The 18,648-nt window shown below is 42.5% G+C and overlaps 1 protein-coding gene across 2 annotated transcripts in view; it reads left to right on the top strand.

Annotated features, from left to right (window-relative positions):
* The window catches only part of stxbp6 (syntaxin binding protein 6 (amisyn)), a 183,796-nt gene that overhangs the window by 163,235 nt on the left and 1,913 nt on the right, over positions 1–18,648 (top strand). For both annotated transcript variants that reach the window (XM_084310064.1, XM_084310063.1), the window contains one exon: positions 15,311–15,468. In XM_084310064.1, coding sequence (XP_084166190.1) covers positions 15,311–15,468 — 158 coding nt within the window. The remainder of the gene's footprint in view (positions 1–15,310; positions 15,469–18,648) is intronic.

Raw genomic sequence — 18,648 nt, 5'->3', positions numbered from 1 at the left:
GCCTATGTTTTTAATTTGTTGATTTGTGTTTATGCACTATTGTGTGTATTAACACTTTGAGTGCCAGCAGGGGGCGCACAATTTATCGCTTGAATGCCAGCCTTTTTAGACAGATTGGCTGTGTGTCTAATACGCCCGTCGCTTATCAATGACTTGCTTGCAGTCAACATGTATGAAACGGATTGTTTTTTCATCTGTACAAAGATTCTGTGATAAATGCCCTTTAGTGGAATACACAAAACACGTCGTAATTTTTCGGCCTATTTATTAATCGTTTTCAAATAAACGCTAGATTATCTATAGTATATGTGTACTTATGCACGCTAGAGAAGCGGGCTGAAAAATCGATTATCTATTTCCTGGTCAGCAGCGCACACACACACACACACACACACACACACACACACACACACACACACACACACACACACACACACATACACAGATAGGGGACACGTTGAGATATATGTGAAAAAAAACGTACCCCAAGACTGGTAAAATAGATTCCTTACCTCACATCAGATGTTCTGCAAAAAGATTATTCCAATTCCTGATCGCCATTCCAAATATCGATCGCATTTATTGATCCAACGCTGGGTACTCGAAACACATATTCCACGCTGTTCTGAGGGTCGGCGATGACTGCAATCGGCTCGGGTTACATGCCTGACTAGTAAAATGTGGATTCCGGATTTTCCCATGCATTTTCATTCAGTCCAATCCAATGCGTGCATTACCATCCGGGAGACGATAGGGGCCGGTATTTTCCCTGTTCGAGCTCAGAGCCAGTCCCAATGGTAACGTGTGGCTAGATTGATGAAAAATGAATGGAAATCGCTAATAAAAGAAATAACGATTAAATAACCAGATTTCTCGTGGCTGGCACTCAAAGTGTTAATGCCTATTTGAGTTTATTCTATTTTTTGTTGTTTTTAGTTTTTTCTTTTCTTGTGGTTTTACTACCTTTCCTGGTCTGTACAGCACTTGGTCAATCTGGGTTGTTTTTAAATGTGCTTTATAAATAAAATGTACTTGATAAAGTCTGCCCGTATATTGCAGGGGGTTGACTTGACGTTTTGACAAGTCTCAGTCTCAACAGAAAAGTGCCTCCGGCGTTTTGCCTCAGGTTGTGGTACTGTCGAGTTGTGATACTGTTGCAAAGATGGCAGAGAATGTCTCTTAATATATAATAATATAATGGTGTCATGGATATTATCTGTGTTGGTTTAGTGCATGAGACTTAAAAAGTCGATGTGTCAATTAATTGTTTCCAGATGAATCGAGTCTTAAATTAAAATACTATAAATTGTTCATATGTATAGACTAGTAAGACTTATTTACCACGACATGTCTGCAGTGAAACAGTCAGAAGTACCTACAGATGTTATTGTGATGCGTGTGTCAGCTTGGTTTGACATCCATATGGCCAAGCTGACAGCATAAGCATCACAATGACACCTGTGGTGCTTCTGATGAAGCCGGTACATTTAATTTGTGTCGAGGTAAACAAATAACTATTCTACAGTCTATTGTACAGATGAACAGAATAGTGTTTAGGATATGGAATAGGATCATTTTGATGAACATTCCAGTGTTAATGGTGATGACCATTCTAACTTTTGGGGGCTCATGCAAAATAGCCCCCAATACCAGGCTCAATCTGTGAGTCAGTGTCATCATAAATCAGTTTGAAAATGGCTTCCACTTCCAAGGCTAAACTTGGTGTTGAGGCTACATCACATTCTCATCATATCACCCTAATAATTCAGCAGGAAGGGGCCCCCGCTATCCTCAACTTCAAGTTCATTCTTTTTATTTATCTTTTTATTTCTCTGTAAATCTTTTCTTGGTATTTTGTCGACCAGACCAAAAGAGAATGCACCGCCACATGCAGTAGGAACCAAAGCAAAAGAGAATAATAGTGGCAGGCTAGCGCTCTTGAAAGAAGATGTCAAACAGAAAAGCCTTATGAATGTAAACACCTGGGCCCTCATTCATCAACGTGTCTTACGCACAGATTTGTGCTTACCCTGTGCGTACGATCATTTCTAAGCAAAGAGTGGGATTCATCAATTTCAACTTGAACTTGACTTTGTGCTTATGTCTACGCAAAGCTCTGAGCACACTTAGCTGACGCCCAGTGGTAGAATATATTATTACAACAATAGAGAGCATCCTGACCGGCAACATCACCTCCTGGTTTGGGAATAGCACTGCACAAGACCGTAGCAGACTACAAAGAGTGACACGTTCAGCCGAACGCACAATTGGAGGGGGGCTTCCCACCCTCCAGAACATTTACAACAAGCGGTGCAAGGGGAAGGCTAAGAGAATTATTAAGGACTCGAGCCACCCGAACAACTGCCTCTTTGAACTGCTGCGGTCAGGCAAGCGATACCGGAGTCTTAAGGCGAGCACAGAAAGACTCAGAAGAAGCTTCTATCCCCAGGCCATCAGGCTGCTAAACGAACAATAATCGCTAAACGAACAATAATCACTATGCAACAACCATCAAATGCACACAGCACACACACCCACACGCACACACTCACTCAAACAAACAACACACTGCAGCACCCACTCTCCACACTTTAGATCACACAAACACACTTACACTTTATATTTATTGATAAAGGATTTGCACTACAACTCGTACACCTACTGTGAATTGTACCTAAATTGCACCTCGTCCCATTTCTCCATTTCTGCCTTGCACTATATAGTATTGTATATTAGTACACTGCACAGTATTGTATATTGTATGGTAACTACGTCTATTCTGCATCGAACATTGTACATATGTCTAAACTGAACACTGTGACCTCATTTTTTTACTTCTAATTTTACTATGTTATTTTATTTCATACTTATCTTGTCTTGCACAGTCTCTGGAGCGCAACAGTAAGAAGCATTTTGTACAAAAGTATTCTGTACTTCTGTATGACAACTATTAAAGAAACTTGAAACTTGAGGAAATGAGCTTATGTGCATTAGTTTCAACACTGGCGGAGCGCAGTCAGTCAGTAGCCTACACCCCGTATATTCCGATAACGCTATATAAACCATGCTGCATTCATTCTGAGAGAAAGATCTATTATTCCAAATGCTATTTATAGGGTTTTGACCATAATTACACTACTGTTGCTATTTTACAATGAACTATAATGAATTACGGTTCATACAGAACTTCTGTATGAACCGTAATTCATTATAGTTCATTGTAAAATAGCAACAGTAGTGTCCCGCACACAAACATGATGGAATTCAAGTTCATGTATTGAAAGGCAGGCTACATCATACATGCAGTGAGATTCATTGTTCTTGTATATGCTCTCGTATTATTGTTTATATAGGCTACCCAATACTGACATCAAAATAGATTGTAGTATGCCTCTAGAAATCATATGCAGCAGGTAGAAAATTGACGGAAGATCCATCGCGATTTGGAATAAAATTGAGGAGAACTTTAATCCCTGGGTATTAATCAAACAACACGGGAAAAGGCAGTCATATTCCAGCGCGGTCTTTGTGTTTGCCCAGGCAGCAATGGTTAATAGATATCATATCCGACATCACCGTAAGTGTACACGTCTGTCAGCCTGTCGAACGAGTTGAGTTCTAACAAAGAACATATTACATGCTGGTATGCTGATAGAGTAAACTATTATATGAATATGATATGATACAAGGTATACACTGGTCCGTCGCATACACTGGTATGCGCAAGTTACTGTTGCATAATGTTAATTATTACCTTTATTTTACCAGGTAGTCACTTGAGATCAAAGATCTATTTTTCTAGCAAGACCTGGCCAAAATGGCAGCAAAAACAAAAAACAAACATACAAAAATACATAAAAGGCAAAGTGGGGCAAGGGGATACATTTGAGCTGCAGCAAATCAGATTGAATGGGATTGGGGGAGATTGGAGGGTAGGGTAAAAAGGTAGAAAGAGGATGGAAGGTGAGGCCCTGCAGGAGGTTGCTGGGGAGAGAAGGTCAGGTTAAAAACATAAAATATAACAGCACATTATGCAGTGAAGCAGCGACATTCTCCCATCTCATTCTTTAAAATGCCCTTAATTTGAACTTTAAAATGAGATATGGTAGTGAGGGCCTGCAGTTTCAAAGTTTTTTTGAAGTCCATTCCAGGCAGAGGGAGCAGAGAACATGAAGGCCCTTTTCCCAAACTCTGTGCGGGTTCTGGGTACTGAGGCATATAAATAGTCCTGGGATCGTAAGCTGTAAAATGGGTTTGATGTGATGGTGAGGTATGAACCGAGGTAAAAAGGGAGCTGACCAATAATTGCTTTATAAATGAAGGTGTACCAATGAAGCAGTCTACGGGCAGTCAAGGACGGCCAGTTAACTTTAGCATACAGAGTGCAATAGTAATACCGACAACAAAATAGATGCCTCTAAAAATCATATAGCCAATCGAACACAACTAATAAAGGCATTCATATTACAGCACGGTTATAATGACACACAACCAACGCCAAACAGTGGTCAACGAACGGTCTTTATTAGTATTTTGAGCTGTCCAGGCAGAATTGCAGCAATGGTCTTAGGGAGCCGTTGATATCTGACATCACCGTTTACAAGTCCGCCTTTTATTTATCTCATAAACACGCGCGCTGTGTCTTCTTGGTTCGACAGCAGTGAAAAATCTCCGTGAAGCTTCTCAGAGTTCCGCTCGGGTCAGTCCATTATTTCACATCCCATGGGGGGTGTTTCCTCACTTTCATGACCATATATGGATAATCATGCACGAGCATTGACGGTAGAACGAAGTGGTATTCATCAACACAGAGGAGCATAGAACCTGTGTACGCACGGTTGATGAATCCCAATATTCCTGTGCGTACACTCATTCTAAATTCTGTGCTTACGTGTGGAAATAGAACATGTTCTACGCACACGTTGATGAATGAGGGCCCTGGGTCCAGTGTGATCAGTTGCTGTGGGAGATTAGTATTGGCTAAGTGCCAGACCGCACTGGTTCGTTGTCGCTGTCCTTCTCTTCACTCTTCACTTTATATATATATATATGTATTTTATTGATTAATCATCCACTGCACTGTTTCGTTTCTTGTCATGTGTCTGTGTTGGTGTTGTTTACTGTGAAAAAAGAAAAGAAAATGCATACACTGTATTGCTGCAACAATTACCAATGTGTTTTTACACAAATGGCTCAATAAAGGAATCTGAAATCTGAATATGAATCTGAATCTCCGTTTTGTTTAATTATTTTCCAGTGAGGAGTATTTTTTTGGGCAGGGTCAGTCTCCTCCTCATATCTTTTGATGGACAGAACATGTCGGGATGGGATGAACATTTTGAACCTTTTTCTGTAAACACACGATTACGATCGCTAGGTTCTAATTTAAAACAAACCGACAGACAGTAATACTTTGTTTCAACTCTGTTTTGTGATCCCTAACGTTGTTTTAATCTGTGCTAGATAACTCAAGTATCATGGAGGCAGAGGATCAACTAACTGAATGAATAGTAGCAAACTAGTTTCATTACTTGTTGGTCTATTAAAAGAGACTAGAGCAACATTTAGCTTTATTAAAAGGGACTAGAGCAACATGTAGTCTAGTCAAGTCAAGAGTTGTATTTGTCACGGCATACAAGCATACAGTGAAATGCGGGGGGTCATGTCCGCAGCGATTGTGCAATAATACAAGTAATAAGAATAGGATGAGAATAAGACATTTGTGCAATAATACAAGTAATAAGAATAAGACATAACTGGTATAATGTACATAAAGTTTACAAAAAGCATGGTAAAAGACATGCTAAGATCTTGCGATAGTGCAGTACAATGTTAGCTACGGAGGAGGCACTGGGTCTTATGTACACTACTATATCATACTATACTATACAATCTACAGTTATACTATGTGTCCTTATGCTAGCTTGCTATATCCATCTATTTACTATACAAGAACCACTCCCGTTCTTGTTTTTAAAGTGACTTTTTCATTTTGTAAAGTGAGTGTGAGCGTGTGCAGCATGTGTGTGTGTGTGTTCATGCTAAAGTGACTGCTAGTGTGTGAGCGTATACAGTGTGTGTGTTGTGTGTGTGCTCATGTGTGCTTGTGTGTGGAGAGTTCAGTGTTCAAGACTATGATGGCCTGGGGGGAAAAGCTGAGCCGAAGTCTCTCTGTCCTAGTTGCTGCTGTTCGCAGGCGTTTGCCTGACCGCAGCAGCTTGAACAGGCTGTTGTTGGGGTGGTGAGGATCTTTCATTATTCTGCAGGCTCTGGATTTGCACCTCTTGTTATATAAGACCTGCAGGGGTGGTAGTGCAATACCCGTAGTACGCTCAGCTGAGCGCACCACTCTCTGTAGGTAGGGCCTTCTTGTCCTGTGCCGTGCTGTTTCCATACCAGGCAGTGATGTTTCCAGTCAAGATGGAGTATCTTCCCTGATACTCTGAACTTCCTTAACTGTCTCAGGTGGTAGAGGCGCTGCTTCGCCTTCTTTACGACTGAGTCTATGTGTGTTGTCCATGTCGGGTCCTCTGAGATGTGGACCCCCAGGTACTTGAAGCTGCTCACCCTGTCTACGGTAGCCCCATTTATCCCATACCCGTTTATGTAGCTCTATTAAAAGAGACTAGAGCAGGTGGTAACCCCAGACGGTGACAGTGAGGAGTTTGACATCCATGCAGGGGTGCTGCAAGGGGATACTCTTGCCCCCGTTCTCTTAACTGTAGCCCTGGACTATGCGCTTAGGAAAGCCATTACTGGGAGGGAACAGGAGCTTGGCTTCACAATCACACCCCGGAAGTCCAGAAGAAACCCTGCTGTAGTCCTGGCAGACCTGAACTATGCAGATGACATCTGCCTGATGTCTGACCGTGTGGAGCAAACTCAGGAGCTCTTGAACAGAGTGGAGGCAGAATGCGCCAGGGTTGGCCTTAGGCTGAACGCAAAGAAGACTGAGGTCATCACTTATAACATCCCCCTGGACCATCCACCTCTCAACACAGCAGGAGGCAATGCTCTGGCAGAGGTCAGCGACTTCAAATACCTGGGTTCCTGGGTCAACTCAATAGAACCTTAAGGTGAGGAAAGCACTGGCATGGAGGGCCCTGAATGGCATGAATAGTGTGTGGAAATCCACTCTCCCCGACACATCAAAATTTGCTTCTTCCAAGCAACCGTGGAGTCTGTACTCCTCTATGGCTGCGAATCATGGACCCTGAAGCCCACCTTGCAGAAGTCTCTGGACTGATGCTACATGTGGTGCTGAACATCGACCAGAACGAGCAGGTAACCAACAAGCATCTGTACGGGGGGCTACCAAGGCTGAGTGACAAGGTGGCATCCAGGAGGATGAAACTTGCAGGTCACTGCCACCGACACCAAGAACTTCCAGCTAGCAAGCTATTGCTCTGGGAGCCAACACACAGGCACCGACCAAGAGGACATCCTCACGCCAACATACGTGGATGTACTGAGGAAGGACACAGGAGTGGAGAGCTCTACGGAACTGGCCGGATGTATGGAGGACCGCGATGATTGGAATCTCTGCTGGCGAACTCATCTGAGGACGACCAAATTATGAGAGCAACATTTAGCTCTATTATAAGAGACTACAGCAACATTTAGCTCTATTAAAAGCAAGTGTCAAACAGCCTACACACATCCAGCTGCCCATGCATAGAGCCACTCCGGTTACACACTGCAATGGTGTGACAATTTTCCTTTTCTTCTTTTTTTTTTTAGATGCACTCACTCATTTACTCATGGTTATGCATGGCACTTAGTGGAAGAACAGTTTTTCCCGTTCCTGTAAGTCTTTCTCTCTGGTTAATGAAGAACTTTATCCCCCCTTCCATTTACCATATATTCCAATGTACAATAGGGTCTATTTAGAAAATAGACCCTAAATAGTTTTTAAATCACTACAGAGAACCTCAGGATGCTGATGCCTGCTCTGCATAAACAAGTCTTTAAGAAAAACACCAGCAAGTCTGAGCCCTTCGGCCATATCTGGTTAATATGGGAAGCTTTTGATGCGATGTGTTAAAGGGCAGATAAGTATGTGGTGCTGATGCTCACCAGGACGTGTGTAAAACCCTTGTTAAACACCCACAGAGTTGAGCCCCAGAGCCTTATCCTGGCATTGAGTCAAAATCTTTGAGGCACACTTCATAAAGCATTGTGTGTGTGTGTGTGTGCGTGTGCGTGTGTGCGCACTTGTGAAAACGTATACTGTTTTTGTTCTCATTGGTATTGTGTGTGTGTGCATTCTTGCATTCACCAATAGGGTGAATTGGAGGATGAATGTCATCTCATGCCAAGTACATCTGATTCCTGTTGATAACCATCAGCCTCTTTGTAACACAGTTCAGCCAGTAATCACATTATAAAATAACTGGATGAGGAGTAATTGTGTTTGGGATGACCTTTCCTCTTCCTTTTTACGTTTGTTGTTGCTCATAACTCGTATATTTTGGCTTTGGCGTGTTATTTTATGTTGCCAAAAAACATCATTATGTCCTTTGTTCAGTCTCCATTGTTGACCAGACGCGCCCTGATTATCTTGATATCATGGGGGTATAGGAAGAGAACTCCTCGTCCATTGTTGAAAAAGGCGTTCTGGATGAAGGATGGGCCTCACAGATGGTCATTTTCCCTCACTGGGAAAAGTTACAAAGCCCCTCTTTCACTAAATTAGTTAGTTAAGGAAATAGCCCAACTCCACTTGGGGAAAATAGTTCAATTGAGGTGGGGATCAGAACCTATCAAATCAAAAGTAACAAAGAATCTGTGCAGCTGGCTCTGGGTAGTGTAGAGGTCTAAGCACTCTGCTACCACCGCAGAGACCCAGGTTAAATTCCCAGCAGCGCTACCTCTGGCTTGGTCAGTCGTCTGTTGGCAGTAGGCAGTGTTTCCATGGGTGTGAAGCCGGTGGCATATGAGTCCTGGTCCTTGCTAAGCAACAGTTGTGATTGGTGGATCAAGAAAAGAGGGCAGGGCTTGATGTAGGTCAATTACATTCACCAAAGTGAGAGCCCACGCTACAAATCTGGCTCCCTCGGAGGAGGAGAGGATTAATACTTTGGGAGCCAGCCGTGTTTTCCTTTTTACCTCCTTGAATGCCCACATCCACTCCAATGTTAACGTTAATATCGCCTAATCTGTGTTTTAAATTATGGCTATGTGTCTAATCTGCCCGTCGCTTATCAAAGACTCATTTTCCAGTCAACATTGTCATGGCAGATTGTTTTTTTATCGCTTCATTTCCGTTTTCTAGCATTTTGAAAATCACTCGTTTTCACGGAAAAAACAACACATTCTATGATAATCGCCTTTTACTGGAATATTCTAGAACGTTGTCATTTTTCGGCCTATTTATGAATCGTTTTCAAATAAACGCTAGATGATCGATAGTATGTGTGTACGCATGCACGCTCGTGCCGCCAGTTGAAAATCGATTCTCCTATTTCCTGACCGCGAGCAGAGTCAAACAGCCTATCACCATAATCACATAAAAGCTTATATCTCTGTGAAAACGAGTCTGATTATCCTAATACTGATAACATAGATTCCTTACCTGAGATCAGATGGTATCCAAATGGTTTATTCCAATTCCCGATCGCCATTCGAAACAAACGCTCATTTGATTGATCCATCGTGTATACAGTAAAACACATATTCGCCGCGGCTCCGAGGCTCCAGAGTGAACTCTGGTAGACCCCGGTTACATGAGTGAGAAGTAAAATGTGGAGTGCAGGTTTATTTTTTTCATTCATTTTCATTGAGTCGAATCCAAAAGGGTGATTTACCATCTGGGAGACGATAGGGGGCGCTTTTTTCACATCTGAGCGCCTGGGGTGACTGGATCTCCAACGGTAGGGACGCTTGATGCAATATGATTTCAGATCGCTAATAAATAAAAATAACGAATAAAATGAATATTCTCGTGAGTGGGCATTCAACCCGCGGGGGGTAAACACGAGAAAACTCGTGGATGGCATTCAAAGTGTTAACAGGGTAATCTGTCTGAAGGTGAAAAAGGTATTATCTTTCCTGGAGCCTTTTAAGAGCAAAAATTTCCCAATTAGAAACGGAACAGGAGCTTGTCTTTGTGTACTCATTTAAAGCACACTTTTCTTAATTTGACAAGTGTGGTGCATTGCATGTATGAAGAGTTTGCCTTGCTGGTGGTTGGTGCTGAGATACACGGTTGCAAGGGACAAGGTAGGAATCGATAGGGACACACCGATATGGCAGACTATTTTCATCAGCTGATTTTGGCTTTAAAAGATTAATACAATAAATAGATAAATTAAATGTATAAAAGATGTTTTTTCTGATTTTAACCTGCATTAATTTTGTAACTTAACACATTGGGTGCCACGCCCCTTTGACCAGATAACCTCTTGAGTGCCAGCGCTTTAGTCAATGGGAGGTCGGGGATATTTGCGAACGCTTAAACCATATCTTAAATTATGGCTATGGGTCTAAAACACCCCTCGCTTATCAATGACTTGCTTGCAGTCAACATGTACGAAACGGATTGTTTTTTTATTGGTACATTTCCGTTTTATAACGTTTTGAATACGAGTATAGTTTTGGAGAGTTCTAGTAATTTCAGAGAAATTCCGCGATAATAGCCCTTTAGTGGAATACACAAAACACGTTGTCATTTTTCGGCTGATTTATTAATCGTTTTCAAATAAACGCTAGATTATCGATAGTATATGTGTACTTATGCACGCTAGAGAAGCGGGCTGAAAAATCTATTATCCATGACCTGGTCAGCGCTAACGTCATACACGCACACACACACACACACACACACACACACACACACACACACAGACACGTTGTGATCGCTATGAAAAAAACATCTGATTAACCCAATACTGGTCAAATAGAGTCCTTACCTCACATTATCTTGGTATTATCCTTGACTCTACATTATCATTCAAAAAGCAGGTAAAAAGAGTAACCCAGACTACCAAATACAATTTGTCAAATTTCAGATTCATGAGGAACTGTTTAACATCCACGGCTGCCCTTTTTTATATGAATGCAATGATCATTTCCCATCTCATGTACTGTATGACTAGCTGGACCCATGCAAAAAACACAACCATGACACCCATTCTCTCTCTGTATAAACAGGCCCTCAAGGTGCTGGACCGAAAACCATATACTTATCACCACTGTCACATTCTCAACAAGTACAGAATCCTCAGCTGGGAAAACCTCACAAAATACACTGATGCCTGCCTACTATTCAAGATCTTAAAAGGCAAGGCCCCCCCACCCCTCTGTACTTTTATCAAACAAAAAACATCTTATAATAGGTCCACAAGATCTACCCAGAGAGGGGACTGTACTGTGCCGTTTAGGTCCAGCTCCTTCAGTCAGTCCTGTTTTGTAGTCAGAGCCACTCAGTTCTGGAACACCCTACCAACTGAAATAAGACACTGTGCTACCTACCACACCTTTACAAAAAAACTCAAGACCTGGTTATTAACCAATCAAACATGTAATCACTTTTAATCATTTTATTGTGTATTTTATTATTGCTTTTATTATGTTGGATTATGTTGTAAATACTGTGTTGCACTGTTAATGTTTCTTATATATTATATTGTCGGTCTCATAACATCTTGCCAAAAGGACTACAGTTGCGAATTAGCCAGCTGGCTAAAACTGACACATTTACAGAAATGTTTATTAATGTGTACTGTCCTTTAAAAAAAAGAAAAAACTGAAACTGAAACATCAGATGTTCTGCAAAAAGATTAATCCAATTCCTGATCGCCATTCCAAATATTGATTGCGTTTATTGATCCAACGTTATAGTCCGAAACACATAATCGACGCTGCTCTGAGGGTCCTCAGTCAATCTGGTAACATGATACTGCATGCCAGAGATGGGAAAACCCTGGACCGGACTTTTATTCTGATGCACATGGCCACCCAATCCAATCCAATGATGTATCGTCTCCATCCGGGAGACGATAGGTGGCGGTATTTGCCCTTTTCGAGCTCAGACCCATTCACAATGATAATGTCAGGCTGGATGGATGAAAAATGAATGGATATCGCTAATAAAATAAATAACGATTAAATAACGAGATTGGCACTCAACGCATGGCGAGTTAGGACGACTAATCTCGTCGTTGGCACTCAAAGTGTTAATATATAGGACTTTTGAGTACCAGTGTAGTCACAGTGTAGTAAACCAATAAAAAGAAAAAAATAGTGAGTTAGTGTTAGGCGGGCTATCCAATGGACTACGGGTATTGCACTACTACCCCTGCAGGACTTATACAATAGGAGGTGCAAATCCAGAGCCTGCACCACCCCAACAACAGCCTGTTCAAGCTGCTGCGGTCAGGCAAGCACCTCCGTATACACGCGGCAAGAACAGAGAGACTAAGGCTCAGCTTCTTCCCTCAGGCCATCAGAACAATGAACACTGATCTCTCTACACACAAGCACACACAGGGCTAGAAATTTACTTTTTTACTTGGTAGCACTGGTGCTCCCAACTTCAAAATGTAAGGAGCACCAACAATATATATGGAATATATATATTTTTTGTTGATAAAAAAAAGACAATATAACAGTACTGTAATGCAGTAAAACAGTGAAAGTAGCCTTAAGCTATAGTATAGTGTAGACCTAGTAGTGTAGCCTATAGTGTAGACTAGGCATGTGCCGGTATGACATTTTGAGGGTACGATAACCTTGGGCAAAAACACCATGGTTTCACGGTATATCACGGTATTCTGTACATAAAAAAAATCCCCCATTGAACAAAACATCTTTTCACACCTGGGAGCTGCCCAGTACAACCACAGTCTGCCACCGTTGGCCACTGAGCAACTCCACTGGAGCAGTTGGGGGTTAAGTGCCTTGCTCATTAAGGACACTTCAGCGGTTGGTGTTAAGGGGATAGGAGAGAGTTATTAATTCACTTCCCCAGGCCAGATTTTTCCTGCCGGTCTGGGGGATCAAACCAGCGACCTTCCGGTCACAAACCGCTTCTCTAACCATTAGGCCACCGCTGCCCCATATTATGAATATGTAGGCTACATGTCAAAAGGGCAATATGTTTTGCTAATGTAATCTACTTGCACAGATGTATGTTATATAGCCTAGTACTATTCTTACTGGATTAAACTTTGGATTCATCTTTTGTGGTGGCTCAACATAATTCACACATGGAACTATGTGTTGGGGATAAGGGTTCCGCACGGACCATATTGTTTGTTACAGCTCGACGTCAACAGAGTGAAACTGACTCCAACTCTTTGGAAATGCTGTTTTTCTTCTTATTATAATTCTTTATCATTCAATTGTATTTATTTATTGTCTCCTCTTTGTGTTTTCTGTCTAACTATGTTTATGTTTATGCCGCTGCTTGTCTTGGCCTGGTCTCCCTTGGAAAATAGATTCTTAATCTCAATGGGAATTTCCTGGTTAAATAAATAAATAACTTCCTAAAGCAAGGCAAAGAGGAGTACAGTACAGTGGAAATGGTGCCGTGTCAGTAATAACTGAACTACAGTATGAGAACAGGCTCTTGGTTCTTGGTATAGATCCCATACTGGAAATTGATTGTTTTAGAAATCTCATCTTGTGAGAAGCATATATTGTTTTCCATGTCATCTGTTTTGGTTTAGTGTTTGTGTCACTGTCTGAGCACTGTGATACCAGCCTTTTGTTCCCATGAAGAATGGGTTTGTTCAGAACCTTGGCACCCAAACTGAAAACCCCTATTGTCTTTCCAGACAACCAAAGCTGTCCGTTCAAACTAACAACAACAAGACAACAATGACACTGTTTTCCCAAAGTGGCAACGCTGTGCTCGGATAATATTTACATGAAATGACAGATTATACCATATTGGAAAAGTGATGCAGTAATGCCAGCAAAGCCAAAGCAGTTGCTGAGTCAATGGAGGCCTTTCTGTAGTTCTCTTTCTTAAATTTCTTAATAAAACACAATGATTATGTTTTTGTTGATATATTTCAAACATTCCATGAGAGTGCCTCTATTGAACATTTGTTGGGAGCGATATTTAGCGTACGAGTAGTACATATTTAACTGAAATCTACTCTACAATTGATCTATTGTTGGTGTGGTAGTGCATTACGGCAGGGCACTCCAAAGCACCGTAGATTAATGGCTTGTCAGAGGAAACATCCACCAGGGCTGCCTGCTGTAGACGGTGTTCTCTTGACTCATATCCACCAGGGCTGAATGAATGAATGAATGAAAACTTTATTTAACAGATTGCAGAATGGGTACAATACAATACAACACGGCTGCCGAGGCTATCTGCTGTAGACCGTGTTCTCTTGACTCATATCCACCAGGGCTGCCGAGGCTATCTGCTGTAGACCGTGTTCTCTTGACTCATATCCACCAGGGCTGCCGAGGCTATCTGCTGTAGACCGTGTTCTCTTGACTCATATCCACCAGGGCTGCCGAGGCTATCTGCTGTAGACCGTGTTCTCTTGACTCATATCCACCAGGGCTGCCGAGGCTATCTGCTGTAGACCGTGTTCTCTTGACTCATATCCACCAGGGCTCCTGAGGTGATCTGCTGTAGACCGTGTTCTCTTGACTCATATCCACAACCGGGTCTCCTGTCTCTCCAACCGAGAACATGTCCTCCCTCCCCATTATTGCGCTAAAGGTTAGAAGGGAGGAGGGGGGGGCATTTCGGAGATTCCCTCACTCTTAGAATTAAGAGTGACATTACTAGTGTGACTTTTTTTAAATGGCGTGATAAGAAATTGTGTTTGGCAGGTTGAGGATGTCTGGGATCTGAGTTTGACAGACAGATTTAATTGAATCTTCATTCACAGGAAACAACAACTAACTCATTAGTGGATGTCCCATGTCGTCCCTGATGGAAGCTGCTTGTTTTTCTTTCACACTCCGCCATTATCACTCAGGATGAGTCTGGATTAGGGTCACTCATAATGAAACAAGTTGCTTCTGAAAGATGTACACAGATATCTCACCTGCTGATTTTCAAGAATTTACCAATATTACCTGACTGTCCTCTACTTATTATTACCTCACTGTCCTCTACTTATTATTACCTCACTGTCCTCTACTTATTATTACCTCACTGTCCTCTACGTATTGTTACCTCACTGTCCTCTACTTCTTCCTCTCTTTTGTTTCTCTTTCCCTACCAATACTTAACACTCTGTCTCCCCCTCTTCTTCTTGTTCTTTCTTCTTCTCCTTTTCCTTCTTCTCCTTAATATTAATCTTCTTCTTGCTCTTCTCCTCCTCTCTCCTTACAGGCAACAGTATACTACACTCGGCAGCGGACAGTGTGACCAGCGCTGTACAGAAGGCTAGCCAGGCATTGAATGAGCGTGGTGAGCGGCTAGGCCGCGCCGAGGAGAGGACTGCGGATATGATGAACAGCGCCGAGCAGTTCTCTGTCACCGCACAGAAGGTGAGACATTACATTAGCATGAGGCATTAACATACACCACCTCAGTACAGGCCTGTATATGAGAATATATGATGTTACGGTATCGTATATTACAACTCTTGACTCTGATGCACTGATAATCTGAGACAGGAGTTGCCACCGAATCCTTCATAGCGATTGAGGTTTTCAAAGACACTCTTTAAACCTGCACCAGGAAAAGATATTGCTTCCTTAGCAATCTAAATCACGAGTCGGGTCGAACAAGATAAAACCCTCCCAACGGTGATGCATGAAACACAGTGAAACTACCCATACAAGCTCTTACGATGCTGAAAACCCGTAAAAAGGCTACAGTCTGATTTCTACGGGCATAAAATGTAAACGACACAAGATGTAAAACAGTACCCAAAGTCACCCTGCTTGAAGAAATGTCTTTTTGGTCATGGTTTTCTCCCCCATGTTTAAACACTGTGTAGTTACTCTCATGGTCGTAGGATGCCGATCAGACATTGTATTTAAACCTGAGGTAATGAGAGTTGCTACTACAGTGTCTGCAGACTCTCACAGCAGTGATGCTTTCTAGATTCAGAGCCATCCCCTCCTCCTTTCCTCTGCATCTGAACTCCTCTCTGCGGGGTTCAGCCGTCTCCTCCACCCACCCCTATCTTTCTCGTGTCAGGAGAGCTAATCACATGCTGCTTAATAACGACACTATTAGCATAATTCTTTTTTCTTTTCTTTTTTTTCTCGTTCTTTTTTTTATCTGTGAAACGATAGAGAAAAAAGGAAGGATTGGCTCCTCTACTTCAAACGGGCACGCTTGGCTCTTTTCTATCTCTCTAATAGCATCCACTCTACTGAGCGCACTCTGTGTTTGGCTTCTCCAGTCAAAACACTCCACCCCGCTGCGCGCACTCTCGCCGTTAAAAGGACGAGCACCACAGTGGATGGACATGTGCCATCTGAAGTAGGGTGCCAATTACTGGTGTCGTTACAGCCAAGCAGACGACCACCTAATGAAAAGACTGTTCAGAGCTGTACATAATGGACGGCGGTGATGGCGGCCTAATTGAAACCCATTTGGAGATATGGGCTTTGGCCTCTCACAGATGATGTCCCCAGTCGAGCCGAATTAAAGAACTTGGCCCGGAGACGAACACGCCTTGCCTTTCGTGAACCCCGGGGAGAATGGCTATTAAACTCCCGTGGAGAATCATTCATTGTCACGCCTTTTCTCTGTTTGTTAGCTGGTTCTTATTGTGGAATATTTAACTAATTGCTTTGCTTGTTGCTTTTCTTCATGAAAACTGTAGTATTTCTGAGGGCCTGTGTCAGGCAGCAGGATAACCAGCTCTTTATTTCATCTGAAGTCACCATTTCTGCCCGACAGTGACTTTGAGGAAGACCTGCTGACACAAGGCATAGACTCTCCCTTCTTTATCGTCCTGGTGATCTGCATGTATTACAGAGGGACTTATGAGCTGTATCTGTATCCTAATTAATCACAGTCAAATGGTGTCACTGTTAAGCATCTGCAGTGCTGTCTTACAACGGGTTACCTTGCTTCCATCAGCCAGCCTGTCTCTGCAGTCCATCCCACCTGCTGTGTGACAGCAGCCTGTTTAAAACACCACCGACACGACAGTTCAGGCTGTTGGGTCATCTGTGCTGCTCTGCTGCCCCCTATTGTTAGATGTGTAGACTTCATCTCTGCACAGCACACCCAGTATGTATTCCTGATATGTAAAGGGTCTATTTGTAAAAGACATGGCTGTTTGATTGGTGCATATGCAAGTGTTTGGGTGTTCATAAGTATGCATACTGTGTGTGTGGCTGTGAATTAGATTGGTGGCCCTGGCCCTCTCCTTAACGAGCCTCCAGCCAGGCCCATTAGAACCCTCGTTAATGAGATAAATGAAGTTGCACAGAGCTTAGTCATTGCTTGAAGAAAAACACCAGGAACCCTGGCTGGCTATCACCGCCTGAGGAATAAGCTTAACCCTCAGAGCTATCGCTCCTGTTTGGTGGTAGAAGGAATTCAATCTGTACCCTGCATTTCCCTAATCTATTAGTCACCAAGGACTGGAGACATTAGAGACAATGATTGAGTCTTTAACACTTTCTTTGCCAGGCTTATGTACATCATTATACCATCCTCTGCCAGCTCTATTTGTCTATGGAGAAGTTCCCCTTCTTTGCAGGGCTATAACTTTTTAAATTGTATTGCTAAATTGACATTACTATGGCCCATTCAACGTCAATTATCTATCGTTCAGGATGTAGCAACGTTATACTTTTTCATTCACATTCATACTAAAATACGGTCTAAAGTATAAATATGTTTTTATCGTTTTCTGCAGCATTCTGCAGAATGTGATTTATAGCCCTAAATGCATTATATTGATGATCAAATACAGTTTGATAGCGATCGGCGCGAGATAAAAAAATTCAAATGGACGTGCTTCTAGAAGTTACTACTTATCATCTGATGTTGACCGGATGGGGGGGGGGGGTCGTTTATAATTCCGTGGCCAACGTTAGATGATTCATCTAGTGTGGGTGATATGATCATTAGAGCAGTTTGTATCGAACACGGTAAAAAAAAAACGCTGAATCTTACCCCAGTCTCCTCGGGCCGTTGGGCGATGAGCGTGGAGCAAAAATATTCCTATTATGGGATGTTGAAATATGCGATCCATCTCCAGGTTGTATAATAGTATATACGTCCAAATCATGTTGTTTATCGAGTTATTGGTAACGGATCGCTATCCATTGTGTCGAGCCCGAGTCCCGGTACCTATAGCGAGTGGTCGGACCGATTTTGGATGAGCACCAGTTTCCGTTTCTGGTTTCCGGTTTGGGCGATCCGCCGATCGGCCACCAGATGGCGCTCTTGAACCGTTGGAGAGTTGAGAGGGGATCAACAGTAGATCTCAAGTCTCCGCGGGAGAAATATGATTGCGATCACAGATTTGTGAAATATTTATCTCAATGACGTGTTACGGCGTCATTGGCAGAATTAGCATGGCGGGGAATGACGAGGTAAGGCGTCCTAGTGTTAATGGTACATTGTTGTTTTTGTTTGGGTAGCGCTGTGCTGATTATTCGAAGTTGTATTGGAAAGTTTTATAAATCTATCACCCTCCCCCTTCCTTCCCCTCCTCTGCCTCCTCTCCCACCTTCCCTCCCCTCCTCTGCCCC

The sequence above is a fragment of the Notolepis coatsorum genome (genome assembly GCF_963971535.1).
Source record: "Notolepis coatsorum genome assembly, chromosome: 3".
NCBI classification, from domain to species: domain Eukaryota; kingdom Metazoa; phylum Chordata; class Actinopteri; order Aulopiformes; family Paralepididae; genus Notolepis; species Notolepis coatsorum.
This window is presented reverse-complemented; position numbering and strand designations above follow the sequence as displayed.